Raw genomic sequence first — 21,779 nt, 5'->3', positions numbered from 1 at the left:
CGAAGATTTTCTCGCTTCTCGCTTCTTGTAGTTCAAATCAATGAAACAGCTTACCACATAAGCAAGAATTTAGAAAATAAGTAAGGCGTTTGGTGGGATTCTCGCTTATTTTCACGGATAAGCTGTTTATAAGCGGAAACAAATATAGCCCATCATCCCTCCGATTTAGTCGTACGAGTTCATGCACGCACGCATGCACATTTGTAACTGCAATCAATAAGGTGATGTGGAAATGTGAACACAAAGATACCGAGTTCAGATCATAAATTAGCAGCAAAGCATAATCCAGTGACATACGTATCGCGAAGAATTGTTTTCGGCCGGGTAGCTATTATTCAACCGTATCTCGTAACAAGAAAAGTAAGAAGAACACGTAATATTGGACGTCAGTGTATGCATGACAATAATATGGATAATCCCTGCACACATGATAGCTGTAGGAGCATCGTCTTACCAGTTTAACTAGTCTGACGCATGCAAACATTTGACTTCTTTCTTTTCATGGGCGTTGAGGCCTTGAGGGATGTATTTAATGACGTAATGTGGACATGGAGATTCTGCTACACTCTCTCAGTTTTTTTGATATATGTCATTTAGGACAAGATAATTACTTCATTTTAAACTAATGAGCTTGTCCTAAATGCCATACATTTAAAAATGCACATAGTAGAAAAGAGGCTATACCTTGCTAGTTTTTGAAATGTCATACTTCATTTTAAAATAGGTTTGTGCAAACCTTTGGAAAACTACATTTTAGGTACTTTATATATCGCAAATAAGCAACATGGACCCTGCATATTCTTTAGTGTGTGAAAATGTGTACTTTTTGATAAAGTATGCATAGTTCTTTTTTTGAGGCGAGTATGCATAGTTCTTTGAAACTACTCCCTCCATTCTCTATTGATAGACCTATTTCATCTTGGCACAACGATTAAGAAAAATGAACCTTACTTATAATCTAATGAATCATGTCATTATGTACTCCTCGTTATCATATACATGCACCTTGGTATCAATGTTATCATATACATGCACCAATTATTTTTCTAGAGGAGTTACTGGAATCGAACAGCCATTTGTGCCAAACCCGAGACAACAACTCAAATAGGACTATCAAAAGAGAAAAATTTAATTTTGCAAATAGTCCTATCAAAAGAGAACGGAGGGAGTATATGCTAAGAACTATGCATAGGTGGAGAGAAGTAAATTTAATACATGCTTATATATTCTCACGCTGCTAGGGAAGCCAACCACAATTGAAGATATATGTTGTGTGGTGCGAGAATCGACAAATAATGATGTCCATGAGGTTAATCAACCTTTCCTTAGTAGTACTATATGTGTTAACCTGTACATCACCCGATGACCATGTTGGGTATATGTTTACCTTGAACCAAATGTCACAGCAAAACATATATAAATTGAAAATGTTTTGTGGCACATGCCAGTACTGCAAATTAATATCTCGCGTGCACTGTATGTGCATAAGAACAATATAATAATTGAGCTGGTACCCAAATGGTCCTAGCTAGCTAGATTGGCCGAACTGATACCTGGCCTATACATATAGCTAAGCTATGATATGGACGAGAGGTAGCTTGGTAGGTAGCCCGTTCTAGAAAACCCAGCAAAACGATCAACCGGACCACCACATTATGAAACGAGCAAGCGTGTGCCATATGTTCAGGGAATAGTATTAGGTATTTTGGTCAGCTTCTGTCGTTAGGTGATGTATCACTGTTCGACCCCATTCGGATTTTGTCGATGCGTTTTTCAAAGGGATAAATTCCTTTGCTGCCATTGCTAAGTTCTCAGTCTTTTATTTACCACTGTAAGTGATATGGATAGGCCCTGTATGTCATTGCATGAGACATCGATAGCAAACAATAGATTGCATGCAAAATTTTGGAATTAATGGCTACCAAGCAATTGCTCCGTAATAGTCCCCAGCCAAAACTTTAAAGTAGCTAAAAAAAATTTTGGTTCCCAAATCGAGTAGTTTTGCGTACGGCGCTTTCTTTGGAGAAGCCTTCGTGCATGATGCGCTTTGAAGAAGCAAAGATCTGTTGGAATTCGATGTGACACAAGTTGGCCGATAAAATGCTTTGTCCATCACCGTCCAGTCTTCGTTTATTTTTTTAAGGTTCAGAGATCCACGGAAGAAGGCATATGGGTCCTCGTCGTGATCTCCAAAATGATTCTCTTGGCACGGCTTCTTCAATGTTCAAAGAAACCTTCTTGCTTGACAAATTCAAAGCCTTCGAATTGATGAAGTGCAAGATCATATATGCAAACTACAGATGGCGCTGTCCAGAAAATACAGATAACCGATCAGTCAAAGTTTCCAGGTGTTCTACATTCTCTCGCTCGTTGGTTATGTACGTGCTTGATCAAAAGATCCTGCATATGGAAGAGAAGGAGAAATTAAGCTTCAATTCATATATACTCCCCACGGAAGGCTGTCAGTGCTGAAAAGTTGGGCGCTGACCACGAGTCCTCTTACTTGGTGTCTCCGTTCTTCAGTTGGTATTCACGACGCTCCATTATATTGACCGCGTGTTGTAAACATCATTCACGTCTGAAAGGCGCATCAACTGCTGTGTGATAATGGAAGCATGATATTTTTACCCACCAGTTACTGCTGTCTGAAAGGCATATCAACTGCTGTGTGACAATATTACTCCCTCTGATCCAGATGTTATTTAGGCATGCCATGCCTGCAGATAAATTTTAGAAACTTCGGCTACTAAATACATGAAAATGATATTAGTAGAATTGATCTAACATACATACATACATACATACATATATCGGGCATAGAAGAAAAAACAACTCACTCAGCACTCATTTTTCAGTGTAATAGATTTATACAACATACTGCAATGACTTAAGATGTTATATATGGAAGTATTTATGAAAATAAATATGTATGAGGATTTTCCCCGCAAAAAAAGAATGTATATGAGGATTGGTCATGTTTCAGCATATACACTGAAAGATTTTCATATTAGTGTCCAAAACAATATTGCATGGGTGACGTTAGATTAACAGCAATGGATACCTACTACCCCGAGACAAACATCTAAGCCTAGGAAAAGAAAAAAAGTAAAAAAAAAAGAACTTGGGCGTAGTATATAGGAACCGGAGCAGAATTATGAGAGCTTCAGGAGCACAGCTGCCCACCAAACCAAATCCATCCCTAGGGCTGCGCATACCATACCTACTCAGTCAAATGACTTGGAGCGATCAGGGTCAGTGGGCCCCACTTCTCTCTTCTCCACATATAAACGGCCCCGGCCACTTTCTCTCTTCTCACAACACTCACCATCAGGAGAGGCAGGCAGAGACGACACATCCAGGTCTATCACTCCGTGGTTCGTGCTGAGATCGATAGAGAAGCATCAGGCATGGGGAGGTCGCCGTGCTGCGAGAAGGCGCACACGAACAAGGGCGCCTGGACCAAGGAGGAGGACCAGCGCCTCGTCGCCTACATCAAGGCCCACGGCGAAGGCTGCTGGAGGTCGCTCCCCAAGGCGGCGGGGCTGCTGCGATGCGGCAAGAGCTGCCGGCTGCGGTGGATCAACTACCTGCGCCCCGACCTCAAGCGCGGCAACTTCACCGAGGAAGAAGACGACCTCATCATCAAGCTCCACCAGATCCTCGGAAACAAGTACTCTATGTTAATTACTACAAAGATTAGAGTTGAATTAGATTTCTGTTTTATTTGGGTCTTTCTTGATTCTTACGGTGGTGTGAAACAATCCAAACAGGTGGTCTCAGATCGCCGGGCGGCTGCCGGGCCGGACTGACAATGAGATCAAGAACTACTGGAACACGCACATCAAGCGCAAGCTCCTCGCCCGCGGCATCGACCCGAAGACGCACCGTCCGCTCAGTGTCACCGCCGCCGCTGCTGCCGCACCAAGCAGCCGTCCCGAGGACCAACCGGCGGCGCGCTCCAGCTGCTCACCGGAGACCAGCGGCGCCTGCTGCCACAACAGCGACGATGACAGCGTGTCCGCACCGCACCACGGCGGCATCGACCTCAACCTAGCCATAAGCCCGCCGAGAGATCCGCCGTCGCCGTCGCCACTGCCGACGGCGACGCAAGAAGCAGAAGCGACAAGCAGCGCGACTGTAGAGGAAACTACACCCACAAGGAAAAGCTAGAGGAAGAGGATATGCGTCATGCGTGTGCCTGGACTTGCAAGGCGGCGTGGCGCCTGGGCGATGGTTAGCTTCTCTTCTTCTGCCATGCAGGTAGATCAAGGTCGACTATGACAGTATGACTCGTTTAATTAGGGCTTATGGTGATGAAAATCCTTGTTTGCGGCAGAACTCCATGATATGATAATTAATCCTGAGGAAGTACTTTTGATCTTTCAAACCTTTTGATGCAAACTGATGCCCCGCTGGTCTAGTGCTATCTGTCTGCAATAGCCTTGCTGGCCTTTTCTACTTTTCGGTTGATGACGCCATGCTCTTTTTGTTCGTTGCTTGAATCCCAGATCAGCATCTAGATCGGCGTTTGGGAAAAGCAGCACAAACTCTTGTCAAGTAAAGTACATATTTGGGGTTAATTTTGAGCTTTTTCTTTTTCTTTTTGCAAGGACACATACTATTGCATGGTGGCCATATCAGCTATCTTACCTACCACACCATCAAATATCCTAAGGACAAGAGAGAAAAGTTCTCTTCTAGATGAAGAGCGAATACGTACTCATCATGGAGTTCATGATGAATGTGTTGTAGATGCTAACTTGCACTATAAATTAGCGGTGGTACAAAGTATACATACAGATATTTCTACTGTTACTAAGGACAACTAACATAACCTCTAAAAGGAATAAACATAATTTGTTCCTGAAGGAAAACAACGTATTCAGCATGAATATAGGTGCACATTTTTGCCTGTTTAGAATGGGAGGATTTCTCCAAAATCTTCTTGATAGGGTTTGGATTATAGTTACCCTACACAAACATTCTAAATTGGACATCCTAAATTTCTAGGTATTTGCATCAACAAGACATCTTTAAAAAAAAACCATACAAAGAATGTAGTCGACGACATATAAATTGGCCACTTCGTAACAAACTGTAAAAAAGATACATTAATATTGCCACTTGGTACATGTATGGTTATATAACACCGTATGCAAAGGGTTTCTACTCCCTCCAGTCATAAATAATTGATGTGATTCCTACAATTTAAAAATATATAGTTGACATAAGGTAACTTCAAAATTTTACTTATTTGTGATTGCAGGAAGTATTTTAGTCGTCCTTGTTCAAATTTCTGTGGACCTTACAAATCAATTATGGCATGCTGGATTTATCACTAAGAAAACAAAGAAATTGAAGAATACTTAAAACTAAGTTCACTAGAGTTTTACAAGACAATATTATGTCATATTATTCAAATTGCAGAACACACATCCGCACACAGGAACTTCACATTATCTGTTAGGGACTAGACGTTTACCCTGTTAATTCTTCATTTGAGGTATCACGATCGAGGGGATGTCACATACCACCATAGCCATTGCTATTGCTTCAAAAAAGAACAAATAGAAGTGCAAAAGGATTTTTCCATTTTCTAGTATTATTCCCTATCTCTCTTTGACGAATACCATGAAACACAACTTAACACGACAAGGTTGTTCTATATTATGCAAATGATATATAGAGACTAAGAGAACCTTTCATATAGTTTATCCTTTATCATATCATATGTGAGAATTGAATTGTTTGCATGACAAAGAATCTGCCTGAGCTTGGTCGATAATTTGGTTAATATATCGGTTCAACGTAACAGGTATACTCCTTTTTTCCGTTAGGTGCAATTGTGATGCCATGACAAAGATCTGCCTGAGCTTTTCTTGTGCACGTACCTGATCAACCAACGCTAGCTAGCTACCCAGCTTCTAGAAGGGGTTAGTGGCGAGCTTAGTGCACCCTCCATCTTTGATGTGACATGCGGTGAGATTTTATCTCTTTTGTGAGGTCGATCAATTAAACGCACTCCCTTAATGTGAAGTACTCTTGAAAATTACTTGGGCAATTTGGCACTAGGCGAATCACTGCATCCATAAAATCTGATGCATCTATCAGTCAGACAGGGACAGTTATATGAGTCCATTTCACCATTGATACCTAGGGAAGTCACTCAGGGGCTAGAATAGCTTCTAGAAGGTGAAGGCCCACTGATGATCACTTTCTCAAGAGAGCAAGTATTTTGTCCCAACTCCCAACCTACTGAAAGAATAATATAATAGTACTAGAAATTTTGTAGAAAGATGATTGTAGGGGCAGCTGCCATACAGACAAGTAGTGCAAATAAAGCAGCAGTGCTCACGTGGCAAAGGAGCTATATTAGCTAGGCACTATACTAAGGGCTGTTGTTCATATAGGCACTACTATGGGTGTCCATTTGCTTCTAACTACCAATTACCACCGCCAAATGTGAACCACCCATTGCAATCGACACCATCAAAGTTTCGTTTACTACTAATCAGTCACTCATATACTAGTAGGCGTATTAATTCAACACTTCCAACAAGAAAATGTATATATAGTATGACATTATGACATCGAAAATGGTACACTGGCAGAGCGTTGTGGTTTCATATAATTGCATGGTCTGAACTTAAAAGAGCATATTTTTTTTTATCGAAACAATGTTACAATTGTTGTTTTTCCCCTAGGGATCTAAACTAAAAAAACAGTGTTTGCACTTTGCAGCCTAAAAGTTAATCAGGCGCAAGAAAATATCTACCGAAGCTAGGATTGGAGCATATACTGCAAGATTGCTAAACAAAAAATTAATTGCATGGTCGAGTAGCTAGTGAGGTCTACACTTTGATGGCAAAATTTGATATTTGCATGGTCCAAACTTATGTTAGTCGCTCTCTGTTTTTTTTCATTTGACATTTACAAGATTTAGATTTTAATTGTCAGAATTTTGAATGAAAATTTAGAAATTACTATCTAAAGCTGATAAAATATGTTTTCCTTGTTCAGAAAGGGATCTAAATGTAAAGAAAAGATTAGTCCAACAAGAAGAGCAAAAAAAATTATGTTATCTGCTTTGCATAAATGTGGCTAAAAAAATAATTACTCCTCCGTTCCAAATTGTAGGTCTTTTGACTTTTCTAGGTTATCTATGAACCTACAAAAGCCAAAACGACCTACAATTTCGAACAGATGGAGTACTAGTTACCAGAGAGTAAAATGACACAACACGTATATCACATATAGTTGCTTATGCAAATAAGAGTCTGATTGGTTTGTTGCCAAATTTTTGGCATGCCAGAGTTTTGGCAAGCCAATTTTTTAGCCACTATTTGGTTTGGTACCAAAATTTAGAAACTTCTCCCTTTTCTTACCAAAATATTGGTAAGTTTTTTGCCCAAATGGCCCAAATTTTGGCAGGCAAGCAACCAATCAGGCTCTAAGTACCCAGGGCCGTCAAACACACAAGATTGTAGCCGTTATTGTATTATAGTAGTGCTTCCTCGAGAATATATAATCGATCAGTGTCTGACGAAGAGGCTGTACTCGACGGTGGCGTCGCCAGTGCTGAGGTTAAAGGCATGCGTCCTGGCCTGCGCATACCCGCGCGCCCACCTGAAGACGCCGGTGCCGCCGACGACTGCCATCTCCCTGACGTCGGCGTCCACCTCGTTGCGGCCCATGATGGCGACGGAGCTGCCGTTGTACCTGCTCCCGCCCTGGAACACGAAGGTCATGGCCATGGCCACCGCCGGCACGTCCTTGTCGGCGCTGACGTACGTGCCCTGCGCGCGGCCCACGAGCCGGGAGGAGCCGAGGTCGGGGCCCTCCGTGAGCGGGTCGTCGATGACAATGACGGAGCCGAACAAGGTCTTGGAGGCGTTGGTCGTCGCGGCCCGCGCCACCGCCACCATCGTAGGGTCCGGCCCGCTCACCACGTCGTGCCAGTACACCTTGATGAGCGTCTCCTGCTCGCCCGCCGCCGCCACAGAAGCCGTGATCATGGCGGACAGGAGGAGAGGGAGGAGGAGCGTGGCGGCGGCGGCGGCGGCCATGGCGCGCATGCACTTGTTGGCGGCGGCAGCAGTGGTAGTGTTGCTCGATGATGAGTGTGCTGCCTCGGCGTTGTATATATGCATCCGGCAGTGAGCATATACTCCATTCGTGCAAGGTGACGCACGCGAGAATATTTTTATCAATTCGTGTTGTATCTGCTGTTGGCCTGTTGAGCTCTACCACGAGTAAACAATTTCTGCGTGCAAAGGCGCGGTGTAGCGTAGCGTGTTGGGGCCATGGCGGTGGTTACGTTTCTCTGAAATGTTTGGTGATAGTAGTCCTGACAAATGCATGCATACTCCTAGCAGAACGCAGCGATCAGATAAAGCCATTCAGATAAGGAAGGCATGCAGGTGATGCGTCGTCCTAGCAGGAGCATGTATATATCTAATGCCAGGTAGGTTATAATGGGTGGAAATCAATTATTAGCACATCAACACCAGGGACGATGTCGTACCAGAATGCTAAAAGGAATGCATGGATCACGTTTTTCTCTTTTCACCATCTCGAATTCGAAGGAGCTCGTGATCCATCTATCGATGCTAGCTTGCACACATCTCAGCGATCCATCTCCAGCTCGAACGTACTCCAAATATATTATTCTAGCAAGGAGTCCTGACTGCTATGTCTGCACCGAAAATCATCTTCGGCTCTGATGCACCCTTGCAAGCATGGCCGTGAACTCAGCTTGTTACTTACAAGGAATCGCGTCAGCCAAGCTTGAAGATACCACTTATTCACAGTGGATATTTGCACCAGCCTTAATAAGTAAGAAACAGAGTTAATTATAATCATATTTTTTTCTATCCATGAATGCAAGTTAAAAAATATGAGAGTGTTCATAGCTAGTCCGTATACATGCATGTCGTTCGGGACGATGTTTTTATCTAGGTTAGAGATTAGGTCTGTCGAAATGTATGCATGTCGACACTCGACATCCATATGCAATTATGCATGCTTCATATATATGCGTCTAGTATAGTGATGAAACTGCATCATCCTCTGATGAAGTCTTTCGGTAGCAGTGTGAACAAGAATATTCTCACGTACGGGTAAAGAACCCAACCACAATAAACGCTGCTATGTGACTGTCGGAGCACTTAACACCAACAAGTCTCATATCCCCCTAACCCATGGCAGGATTAGGTACATCATATGAATGTACTAGTATCATGCTTATATATGTGAACACACGTGCAATTTTGGCAGGTGCTTGGCATCCAATAGCACAACATATATCCCTACTAAGATACAAAACATGTTTTGTGTCACATGCAAGCAAGTACCGAGAACATCTCTTGTCTGCACTGCATATATAATTAAGAAAAGGAGAGCTGGCTAGCTAGCTAGTGCCTGATGGTCCTAGCTACATTGGGCAAACGATGATTTGTGTACACTCTCCACTGGACCTAAACTATGATAATGTTTTGGTAGGTAGCCCCCCTTCTAGAACAGGACCGATCGAGTGATCAATCATAGGACCACACTATGAACGTGCAAGAAGAGCCCCTATGCCAAAACAAACGAACAGTGTTAGGTTTTGGAAAGCTTGTGCTTTGGTGATGTAACGTCCGGTGACCATTTGGTCTTGAATAGAATGGAAACTCATCGATTTTTTTATTACATTGTCTATTTCAGTTGGAATTGTCATCTACCACTACTAGAGAGAATGTCATCACCGCCGGCCCATCACTGCCAATTTTCGGCGATCCGGCGGTCACCGCCGGCTTTTTACATGATCCGGCGGTGATAATTAAAATCGACAATGATATCATCCTATTACCGCTGGTTTATATTAAGAGCTAGCGGTGATAAACTATCGCCGCCGGCTTGTAATACAAACCGGCGGTGATGGTTGGTTCACGGATCCAAAATTTTTACCAATTTCAATTTTGACTCAACCCTTGCGTCCGGAACTCACCCAACAGGCCAACACCCACCCGGCCCACCCCCCTCCCTCCCCACCCGACCCCTGTCCTTCCCTCTCTCACACCACTCTCCCTCCTCTCTCGCCACCCCGCTCTTCCTCTCCTCCCTCCCTCCCGCCGCCCTCTCCTCCCCTTCCCTCCTCTCGCGCCACCCCTCTCCTCCCTCTCCAGAAGATGTCACCACCCCTCTCCTCCCCCCCCCTCCGTGCACCCCTCACAACTTATGGCTGCAGTGACGAGCAGCAGCGGGGCAAGGAGAGCGGCGGCGGCAGCCCGCGGGAGCAAGAGTGGCAACGTGGGAGGAGATCCGGTGGCGGCAGCGGCAGCTTCGAGGAGCAGTGACTTCGAGAAGCAGCAGCGGCAGCTTCAAGGAGCGGCAGCGCGGGAGGAGATCCAGGAGCAGCAGCCCCCCTCTCCCCATCTCAGATCTGGTGAGCCACCTCTCTCTCTCTCTCTCTCTCTCTCTCTCTCTCTCTCTCTGGTGGTGACGGGGCTCTAGCAGGGCGTGCTGCTGGGGTGGCGACGGCAGCAGCGGGGTGGGAGCGTGCTGCCGGTGGCGCGCGGCGGCCAGATCCGGTGCTGCATGGTGGTGGGGTGGGAGCGTGCTACCGGTGGCGCGCGGCGGCCAGATCCGGTGCTGCATGGCGGTGGGTGGGGTCCAAATTTTTTGTTTTTTTAAAATGGCCTCACCGCCGGTTCTACCCCCTCACTGCCAAAATTGATACAATGGATTCAAAACCGACGCTGATGAGGGATTGGGGGCCGACAGTGATGAAGGTATGTGTAGTAGTGTACCTACCCTTTCAAAGTTCAGAAAATCTTAATACGCTATTGTAAATCTATGCGTTTCCCTAGTGGATTTTCAGATATTTGCGTGGTACTTCTAATGCTTATTTGCAGTTTGGGAAATCTAGAGATGGACTTGTCGGCTATGTTGATTCTGATTATGCTGGTGATTTGGAAAAAAGAATTCTCTCACAGGTTATGTTTTCACCATTGGTGGTTGTGCTGTTAGTTGGAAAGCAAGTTTACAGGCTACCGTTGCTTTGTCCACTACTGAAGCTGAATATATAGCTATTTCTGAAGCTTGTAAAGAAGCTATTTGGTTGAAAGGTTTATACTCTGAGCTTTGAGGGATTTTTTCTTGCATTACTATACACTGTGATAGTCAAAGTGCTATTTGCCTTACTAAAGATCAAATGTTTTATGAAAGAACAAAGCACATTGATGTGAGATATCATTTTATTCGAGGCGCTATTGCTGAAGGTGATGTTAAAGTATGCAAGATAAATACTCGTGACAATCCCGCTGATATGATGATTAAGCATGTTCCTACAGCTGAGTTTGAGCTATGCTCAAGCTTGGTTGGTGTTAAAGTTTAAGTCCTAGTGACTTTTGGCGTCGGTGATTATTTATTATTGAAGTGAGTTCATTGATGATACTTCATTTCCTACAAGATGGAATTCATCTCAAGGTGGAGTTTGTTATCCGAATCATAATGTGAGTCTTGTGGGGATGCTTGGAGGGCCCACGGTTCGGGTTATGTGATCAACGAATTTGTTTTCGTATTTGACTGTAGTCAGTTTAGTCCACCCTATATATATATCTTGTAAGCCGCACGGGAAGAGCAAAACGACTCATTGTATTTCCTACGTTGTAACTCTCTCATTATAGTGAAGATCGCCGATTGGCGTCCGTGGTTTTTTCCCGCAAGGGTTTTTCACGTAAAAATCATGTCTCGTGTTCGATCTTATTTTCGCATTATTTGCTAACAGGTTGGAATGATCTGAATTGATGTCACTATGCTCCATTTCAAATCCCCAAACCCAACTGCTAATTTTTGTGAAATACTTCCTCCATTTCAAATCATAATTCATTCTAGGATTGTCCTAAGTCAAACTTCTCTATCTTTAACCAAGTTTATTAAAAATACACAAATATCCGTAACATCAAACTATTTTCATTAGATACACAATATAATATATATATATATATATATATATATATATATATATATATATTGGTTGTGCATTTTTTTATGTTGTAGATGCTAGTATATTTTCCTAGAAATTTGGTCAAAATTAGATAAGTTTGACTTAGAGCAAAGCTAAAAATGACTTACAATTTGGAAGAGAGGGAGTATAGTTTACTTTCTTTAGAAAGATTTGGCTTACCTGAGATCTAGCAAATTTCTGTTTTTCTTTTCCAATTAATTAACAACCTTTGCTCCAATTAACAACCTTCACGTCTGAAAGGCATCAACTTTTGCACATCTATCCATTTGCTTTGGTTCCTAGAAACTAGTACGTACATGTCATTATTAGCTGAACTTGTATTTTCCCTTGACATATGTAAGCTGAAATGACTACACATATGCATCTATGATGAGTCGCTGCAAGAAGAAGCAGTCAAGTAGTGTAGGGAGAATAATCATAGTAACATAGGTCGCAGTAGAGGGTCCAGGCGGGCAGGTTGAGCATGTAGCCCATGCATGCGTACCTACCAAAGCGGTAGGTGGCAATCGGCCTCAAATCGTCTCATCATCATCAGCACCATGCGCCTTACCTACCACTCCTGCATTAATTCTTGTACGTAATTAAATTAATTTTAATTTGTCGCAGAACTAATTGAAGTCATATATAGCCAAATTAAATTATTCTTCAGAGTTCTGTGAATACATTCTTTTTTTTTTTGCGAAAAAGAGTTCTGTTACTGTATATACATATGACTAACTAACAGTGATCGTGTGCTTAACTGTTTTGCTGGCTACCCATTGCTAGCTATTGGTCTGCCTCTCTGCCGGTTCGTTTTAAAAGATTTATGTATGGACATATCCTTGTTACATTATTCCTAAGAAGCCACTAGTAATAATACAGAAAATAATTAAGCAACGTGACTATGGCTTATTCATATGCAAGGAAAGTGAGCGTAAGTAGAATTCAAAGGTCAATGGACAAACGGCGTAATGCTCACTTCGGCAGGTGTGCACATTGTTTCTTGGATTGATCTGCTTCTTTTCGTCCCTACAAAATTGCTCCAATTCAGCAAGTTTGCTCATAAAAAGTGGAAGAAGATAGGGGCAGGTAAGGGCTACCTACCGATGACCCTAGTCAACTAATGTTAAAAGGTCGCTAACAAATATGTCCGGGGAGAGAGAATTCCAATGCCAAAAAATTAATTCAGCTGACATATATGTACATGACCATATGCCGAGAAATGTAGTCGATCAGCACCTCTAAACAAAAGGGATACAACTCCCACACAATTTCGATTCTTGCAAGGGATTGCTCAGCCAAAAAAAGTTCTTAATTCGCTTACCAGCTCATGATTGTTTGTTTGATTTTTGTCTACTACTGATCCCTATTCCAAAATGTAAGTCATTTTAGTTTGTCCTAAGCCAAATTTTCTAATTTTAACCATTTTTACATAAAGGAAATACACCAACTTCAACAACCTCAAATCAATTTCATCAAATCCACCATGAAATATATCTTGTTATTGCATTTATTTGTTACTGTAGATGTTAATAATTTTATCGATAAACTTAGTTGAAGTTGGATGAGTTTGATTTATGACTACAATCAAAATAACCTACATTTTGGAATAGAGGGAGCAATTCCTATGTTTGTCTAATCGAATATCTTCAGTTGGTGCAATTTTTAGCAAAAACATCAGTTCTTAAACATTGTTGAGAAATGCTTGTTTGGGAATCAAAATAACATCGTTTGAAATAAAAGAAGGACGATCCAACACTATATAGCTGGAAATAAATCTGACAGAGATGGGAAAAAATAATCCATCCAACACTACTTTCAATATGGAATGTAACAAGTTATGATGTTATGAAAATATTTTCCGTACAAATAAAATATGTAAAGTTCATTTCGTGTCTCTATACTGTATATATTATATTAACACTAAATTTTTTGTAACTTCAAAAATGTTATCAATGTCCAAATCGTGTGATGGTTGATATGATTAACAGATATAGGCACTACTCGGAAATACTAATGTCCAAGACAGCATTGCATCTGTGACTGTAGAATGATACACCAGAGCACATTGATGACCATATGGAATGGTTAGTCGAGCCAAGCCAATTTCTGAAGTCAAGAGCTATGCGTAGTTCGTTGCGTCTCATGGATGGTCTTTTTTTTTGAATTGGGTTAAACTTTGAGTGTGTCTATATGATGCGGAATATTTTTTCCAGTATCTAAAAAACCAGAGCAGAATTTCGCAGAAAAGTGTGCAAATCCATCCCTAGGGCCTCTCGGTCAAATGTCTCGGAGCGATCAGGCAGGTTCAGTAGACACTAGGCTCTCTTTCTCTCTCATCCTCACATAAACCACCTCCCTCTCCCTCTCTGTCTCGCCACGCTCATCAGTCATCAGTCATCACCACCAGACACCTTCAGTTGATCAGCTCTATCGCTCGGTGTTGCCAAGAAGCATCAGGCATGGGGAGGTCGCCGTGCTGCGAGAAGGCGCACACGAACAAGGGCGCCTGGACCAAGGAGGAGGACCAGCGCCTCGTCGCCTACATCAAGGCCCACGGCGAAGGTTGCTGGAGGTCGCTCCCAAAGGCGGCGGGGCTGCTGCGCTGCGGCAAGAGCTGCCGGTTGCGGTGGATCAACTACCTGCGCCCCGACCTCAAGCGCGGCAACTTCACCGAGGAAGAAGACGACCTCATCATCAAGCTCCACCAGATCCTCGGAAACAAGTAATCTATGTTAATTACTACAAAGATTAGAGTTGAATTAGATTTCTGTTTTATTTGGGTCTTTTTTGATTCTTACGGTGGTGTGAAACAATCCAACAGGTGGTCTCAGATCGCCGGGCGGCTGCCGGGCCGGACTGACAATGAGATCAAAAATTACTGGAACACGCACATCAAGCGCAAGCTCCTCGCCCGCGGCATCGACCCGAAGACGCACCGTCCGCTCAGTGTCACCGCCGCCGCTGCTGCCGCACCAAGCAGCCGTCCCGAGGACCAACCGGCGGCGCGCTCCAGCTGCTCACCGGAGACCAGCGGCGCCAGCAACAGCAGCGACGAAGAGAGCGGCGCGTCCGTGCCGTTCCGCTGCAGTATCGACCTCAACCTGTGCATAAGCCAGCCCAGCCAACAACCGTCCTTGCCATCTACGTCGTCACCGCCGGCGAGGAAGCAAGAAACAGAAGCCACAAGCAGCGCGACGGCAGTGGATGCATCCAGTAGGAGCTACTCAGACGGGAAGAAGATATGTTTGTGCTTGAATCGCCTGGGTCTGCAAGGAGGCGAGGGGTGCACCTGCGGCCATGGTGGTCAGTAGTGTCGTAGTGAGTACTCACGAGTCACGATTCACGACTGCCGCTGAGAGTAGTAAGCATCTTTTGATGCTTGTAGTTAATTTTTCTAGTTAAGCATCTTTGCTGGCTTATCTTTTGTGCTTGTTCTTCACTAAAATATGTGCTACTTTGATGTTCTTTCCTGACTTTTGATGCATACTGATATTGCTACCTTTTTCTTCTCTTTGTTTAGTGCAACGCTCTTTTGTCCATTCCTTGAACCCCAGATGCTTCTGCAGCATAGTCTTCTGAATCGATCGATGTCCATGGGAAGGGAAAAAGGTTAAAAAAAACAAACACTTAGGCATACGTAACCACAAAATATTGATGCCATACAAATATATTCTAGTATTTGAAATGTTTTCTCTTAACTCGTGGCATTTTTGTGTTTTTCCCCAAGGAAATACTCCATCGTTTGAAATTACAAAGTATATTTTATATCATTAGAATAAAGTTTTGACCAGCGATTACTCTATTAGCATGATAAGAATCATAATCACAAGTTTTTTCAGTACGAATTTAGTAAGATCAATTTTTTGTACAAAAACTATGTATTAATGGAGTAAGTATTAGAAATATTAAAGCCTTGTCCTAATTAAGTGAAACATTCCTTAAAATTTATTTTTTTAATGAAAATATACCTTGTAATTTCAAATAGAGGGGGTACTATTTAAAATATGGTGGCCAATTCATTAGCTCTCTCTTACCTACCACATCACAAGTGTCCTAGCGGAGATCAAAGAGAGCGAGAAAGGCTAGCTATCTTCTTCATTAAGAGACACAACTTCTATGCATATTTATAAATACTATAGATGCTAACTTGTTGCACTATAGGTTAGTGGCAGTGGCTACGAGCATATATGTTGCTACTAAAAACTAACATGAGAACTAGGTAAAGAGGAAGCAAGTTAGCTCCTTGGTGCTTCGAGAAATAACTTAGGGCATCACCTTCAAAAGGAAAAAAAATCTTGAAGCATCAAAACCACAGAGCATGTGTACTGCTTCTACGTGTCAGATCCTAACCTGTTTGTAAAATGAGGATTTCTCAAAAAAATAATTGGTATTTATTTTCAATCCTAAAAATTCCCCTATATGCAAACATGTCATGTTTGATGAATTTCCTGACTGAACAATTTAAGAGAAGTTGTGATGTCTTTATTCAATGGCGGGAATGAGTATGAGTCTATGAGACAAATGTCCAAATAGCTTTTTTTCACAGATGTTACATCATTATAGCAAATGTATCCTATCGGACTTCATTCTAATAAATTACATTGGTATGTATTTGCTTGCCATGCCACAACTTTGAAACCTACATGCTAAAATTGGATTCAGCTAGCGACACGAAAATTTGGTAACTTCATAACACATGTTGTAGAACAGATTCAAAATTTTGCGAAGGAGGATATTAACTTATAGTCGATCTCATCCAGATCAGTATGGACCTATAACGGAGTCAATCCTGACGTGTTAAGCATTGTGGAATGTCCATCAGAAAACACAAAAGAAGAATATATAGCTCATGTCTATCCAGTTTCCACACATGCATATCCATATAGAATGACTACAATACAATAAACACATTAATTCACATATTGAAACTTCATATAAAACTATGAAAGACTAATAAACACCTAAGTCAGTGAAGTTTTATGAGACTAACCTTATGCTTTCAATCTAGGCCATGTTTTGGAAAAGTATTCCTATGTAGGTTATGTATAGTTTACTTGTGAAAATGAAATTCAATTACTTTTCCATAAGTCCTGTGACGAGAGGGAAAGCAAATATTGTTAGCATAAATTTCTCTTAAATCTGCACACTTGTCAAGCTGCCATGTGCTGCTATGGAAGAATGGAAGTTGATGGGAAAAGGCAAGCTACTACTCCTGCGGTCAAATGTCATTTGGTCTTTGATACAATCTCCAAAACACAATTTGATTACTATTTTCTGTTTTAATATATCTGTAAAGTATAAAATACCATTAAAAAATACTTTTCAAAGAAAAGTATACTAATCTTATTTTTAAATATTGATAACCAACACATGTAAATAAGTAATCTCCAATCAAATTAAGTTAACATGGTGGTTGACTTATTTCCTCGCAACTCAAACACACTTATTTTTTTTACTAGAGGGAGCAAATGAAATTAATTAACTCTAGCAAGCGCTAACTCTGAGCAATCTAAACATGCTCTAGTCAGAGATAATAAGCCGTATGCTTTCTGCGTCAAGCTCAGCTGGTGAGTAGATCGATTAGGTAATTTTACAAGCTTTAAACATACAGTACTGCGCTCATGCATGTATAGCTTTGCATGGCTCATCTGGAACACAGAACCTCAATAGTTCAGTTAGTTCAGAGGATCCTAACTTTGCCTCCTTGTAGATCCAGACTACAGTAGTAACGAATAAGCGAAGTTTAGCCAGTAGTTTAACAGCTCAAAAATATGTCATTTGATGAGGTAACGTCACATGTGCCTTTATAGACTCTGCCAGTGCTTCAGGAATCAGGAAAGAGTAAACGAAAATCCAACAATGTTTACCATGTTCTAATATATTCTCTGTGACTAATACCCTGAAATGCAACCTAAACATATGACACTGCTGAGCGATCAAATCCAATATTCACTGATGTGGTGCAGCGATTTAAAAAAACCAAGAGAATCTTCCATTGATCCCTATCATATCATATGTGGCAAATGAACTATATGGTAGTGCTCAAGCGCAAAGTGAAGTGGCTTGGTGGTTAATTGGTTAAAATATCGGTTCAACAGGTACACTCCATTTTTCAGTGAGGTGAACACTTGTGATGCCATGACAAATTAATATCTGCCTGAGCTTTTTCTTGTACGTACCTCATCAACCAACCCTGGCTAGCTACCCCAGCTTCTAGAAGGGTTAGTGGCGGGCTTAGTGCACCCTCCATATCTGATGTAACATGCCAGGAGATTCTTCATCTTTTTATTGTGCAGTTGATCAACTAAACGTACTGGCCATGATCTCAAGTCTAGAGAAAAGTGAGGTTGCACATGTAACGAATGCCTTTATCATCTATCATAGATCTTACGCCATTTTAATTTGTATGTTAATCAAGTTTACTAAGTCTCAGGTCCTCTGAAGCAACCTTGAAAAATAAGAATTAATTCCACAATCCTGATGGAGCATTATCAGCAAATCTCTTCTGTTTGATCAGCAAAAAGGTGAGCAAGGATTTTGAGGTAGGACCATGCAGTCAAAATAAAGCTTTATGGTTGTATATATCACACATTCAAGCACTACTTTTATGCCTCAAAATATAGCTATGGCACATGGAATTACCGTACTATCTCCAGCACACTTTAGCATGAAGTGCGGGCCTTATATGATATGCTGTCAGTGAAAGAAATTGGAGTTTTCACTAAGCTTTGTCAATGTCCAACTCATTATATCACTTTCACCTTTCCCACCTAAGCACAGGAGACGATATACTCTTGAAAAAACTTTAGGCAATTTGACACAAGGCTGACTGCACCCATTAGCATCTGATGTACCCAGTCACAGTCAGATAAGGACAGTTCGTAAGTCCATTTTACCATTGGTAGGGAAGTCACTGGGTGGGGTCAGCTTAGCTTCTAGAAGGTGGAGGCCCACAGACATCGAGCACTTTCTCAAGAGTGACCAAGTTTTTTGCCCCAACCTACTGAAAGGCAGTAGAGATTTTTAAGAAAAAGGAATGTAGGGGCTGCTCATGCAAAGGAGCTAGCTAGTGGTTGTTCATAGGTGCCTGAGTGGTGTCATTGTGCTACCAAACACCAACTACCACCGCCAAATGGAAACCAACCATTGCAATCGCCATCGAATTTCTGTTTACTGATCAAGCACTCATGTATGTGGGAGGATTTATCTAACATTTCCACTAGAAAAGAGTATGTATAATATGACGACATCATGAGACGGAAATCTACATTGTTACAGAGTCCTATCATGGTCTCAGATGGTTCATTCTATTAACTTATAAGTATATATGTTCTAGAGAAACTGTAGTCGGAAAAATTAAGAGCCATCCATTCCGAGAAATCTAACGTTGGAAACAATAAAAGTATCTTGAAGTACCTAATGAGAAGTACCAAGGACTACCAAATCGGTGGGACCAAATACCAAAAAAATTCCTTAAATTTAATTTTTTTAATTATTTTTTCAGATCAGATTTTGAACAAAAATCATAGACAAAAGTACCAACAAGTACCGGTGGGTACTTTTAAACCAATGTAAAAGAGTATAAAAAATTTCAGATTTATTTGCTGCTATATAACTCAAATAAGTGATTTATCCATACTACTACGTTATAAGTTCTTTTCTTTTTGCCTCAGCATCTACACAACAAAAAGATATTTTCAGCGCAATAGGTAATCAGGCGGTAGGGAAAATCTAACAAAGCAAGGATTGTCCTTACTGCAAATGGTTGCTGCACACAAAAAAAAACAAATTATGTTTAGTGGTAAGGTCTAGATTTGGTGGGGAAATTTTAGCTTTGTTACTTTTTCAACCTACATTAAAATAACTATATTTAAATTGTGGAAATATGAAAAAAATAGACTACTTTCTAAAATACTGGATAGATGTCCTTTTGGTTAGAAAATGGTAGAAAAAAGTGCCAGCAGGTATATCGAATATATTTTCCCAAATCATTTTACCTTCTTTACCATGCCTCTGCTTCGTTCTCAAGTATAGATAGCTTTAGTACGTAGTTTTTTTTCTTTTTATGGAACATACTTGGATTTTGCGTACCAGAGGACAGAGGTAGCAGCTCAAAAGGTGTCCATTATTATTCAGATTAATTTCTACTCTAATTTCTCAGAACTTCGAACAGTGTGAGAGGTATGCCAATCTTTGCTTTCTCTAGCGATAGGACATATGCAAAGTACTTGGGTTTCATTGTCTCAAGTAGCTATATCCTATATATAGGAATTATTGTCCTCAGGAGCAATAAAAGGCAAATGAGGACGATTATTATGAGACTATATATCAGGTCACTACTAGAAAAATGATCTTTCGTCCACTCCCTTAAAACATGTCAAATTTTGATCCAAATTTAGGACCCCCGGAGGTCTTTTATTATTACTGGGTCGTAACACCATCTGGTACTATGTACTAAAGGTCCCCTTTAGTACCAGGTGGTGTTACGACCTGGTACTAAACCTTTTAGAACTTTTAGTACCGGTTCATAACACCACCCGGTACTAAAGGGGAACTTTTAGTACGGGTGGTGTTATGACCCAGTACTAAAGGTCCTCCACAGATTACTTCAAAAGGAAATCATATCTACATCCATCACATGCACTGCGTAGGTGGGATGACAAGGAAGGCTAGCGTGAGGCTTGAGGTCGTGGGTTCGAATCCCACGAACCGTGCACGACGCGAGGTTTTGTTTTTCGCGCAATGTACTAAATGGATCTCGTTAGTACTGGTTATTTAACCCGGTAATAAAGGGTAAAGCCCCCCTCCTAGTACCGACATAGCAATACCGGTTATACAACCGGTACTAAAGGGGAGTTTGGAACCGGTACTGAAAGTGGAATCCTCCTAGTACCGACATAGCAATACCGGTTGTACAACCGGTACTAAATGGGAGTTTGGAACCGGTACTGAAAGTGGAATCCCCGGTAGTGGCTAGAGAAATTCCAAAACAGGTATAAGACCTCCTCCAACAGTTGTTAGCTCTTAATAAGCACACTACTCAAAACTAATGTGCATCCCAAAACAAAGAAAGATGATTAGAGAAGATAAATGACTTGGCTGCCAAAAATTGAGAAGTGTTTGTGAGACTATCTCTTGAATAAAGTAGCTCTTCTTTCTCTCCTCTTCATCTCTCCACCACATAGGACAATTAATAATGACATGGACTATCTAAGAGCTAGCTGACATGGTCTTGTTGGAGGAGATCTAACACTCTTCCTAATTCTCTTGTGAACACACAAGAGCGTCGGGGCTTTTTCTTTCTACTAGTCCTCAACGATTTACTCAACATTTAAGCCAGAATAAGTATTAATCCTCCAGAGGAATCAACGAGTCTAGAGGACCATTGCTTCTTTATTTTGGAGTATTATTTTGCTAGTTTTGGCATGATCGAGCAATGGATAGAAAAGTCAACCTTTTGTCTCTCTTCAAGACTTCCGGTCAAACATGAACCCTTTTACGTTTTTCCAACATAGAATGTGTATTTTCTCCAATGCGTGTTCTAGTTAGTTACACAAACAACCAAGCATTGCATTGAAATTGTAAACCGAGTGGCATATTTGTGTAGGTGGGTAATTTTGATGAAATTAGGGGTTCCTTTAGGTTACTTTTCATATTGATAAAGGTGGGTAGTTACTATCGACTATTTTTGCAATGGCAAGGGTGAGTATTTTTTAAAAAGCATAATAGTTCCTATAGTTAGATGATTAGAGACCACCAAATTAATAATCCGATATTTCTGATTTTT

At 41.4% G+C, this 21,779-nt stretch overlaps 3 protein-coding genes across 3 annotated transcripts; 2 read left to right on the top strand and 1 right to left on the bottom strand.

Moving 5' to 3' along the window:
• The first annotated feature begins 3,107 nt into the window (after positions 1-3,107).
• Positions 3,108-4,782, top strand: LOC117863023 (transcription repressor MYB4). The gene is made up of 2 exons (XM_034746593.2): positions 3,108-3,670; positions 3,771-4,782. The coding sequence occupies exons 1-2, from the start codon at positions 3,408-3,410 to the stop codon at positions 4,168-4,170; spliced, it is 663 nt and encodes a 220-aa protein (XP_034602484.1). The 5' UTR covers positions 3,108-3,407; the 3' UTR covers positions 4,171-4,782.
• Positions 4,783-7,231: 2,449 nt separating this feature from the next.
• On the bottom strand, positions 7,232-8,137 carry LOC117863024 (dirigent protein 22). Its single transcript, XM_034746594.2, has one exon. It carries the CDS (start codon positions 8,073-8,075, stop codon positions 7,533-7,535), a length of 543 nt encoding a protein of 180 aa, XP_034602485.1. The 5' UTR covers positions 8,076-8,137; the 3' UTR covers positions 7,232-7,532.
• A 6,036-nt stretch (positions 8,138-14,173) lies between these two features.
• LOC117863022 (myb-related protein 308) lies at positions 14,174-15,517 on the top strand. The gene is made up of 2 exons (XM_034746591.2): positions 14,174-14,714; positions 14,814-15,517. Exons 1-2 carry the CDS (start codon positions 14,452-14,454, stop codon positions 15,301-15,303), a joined length of 753 nt encoding a protein of 250 aa, XP_034602482.1. The 5' UTR covers positions 14,174-14,451; the 3' UTR covers positions 15,304-15,517.
• The last annotated feature ends 6,262 nt before the right edge of the window (positions 15,518-21,779 follow it).

Source organism: Setaria viridis, chromosome 7 (genome assembly GCF_005286985.2).
Source record: "Setaria viridis chromosome 7, Setaria_viridis_v4.0, whole genome shotgun sequence".
NCBI classification, from domain to species: Eukaryota; Viridiplantae; Streptophyta; class Magnoliopsida; order Poales; family Poaceae; genus Setaria; species Setaria viridis.
This window is presented reverse-complemented; position numbering and strand designations above follow the sequence as displayed.

Excerpts from the sequence above, each read along its gene's own strand:
- LOC117863024 (XM_034746594.2), bottom strand. The coding sequence starts at position 8,075 with ATGCGCGCCATGGCCGCCGCCGCCGCCGCCACGCTCCTCCTCCCTCTC.
- LOC117863022 (XM_034746591.2), top strand. The coding sequence starts at position 14,452 with ATGGGGAGGTCGCCGTGCTGCGAGAAGGCGCACACGAACAAGGGCGCC. Across the intron at positions 14,715-14,813 it reads CACCAGATCCTCGGAAACAA|GTGGTCTCAGATCGCCGGGC; the intron begins GTAATCTATGTT and ends ACAATCCAACAG.
- LOC117863023 (XM_034746593.2), top strand. The coding sequence starts at position 3,408 with ATGGGGAGGTCGCCGTGCTGCGAGAAGGCGCACACGAACAAGGGCGCC. Across the intron at positions 3,671-3,770 it reads CACCAGATCCTCGGAAACAA|GTGGTCTCAGATCGCCGGGC; the intron begins GTACTCTATGTT and ends CAATCCAAACAG.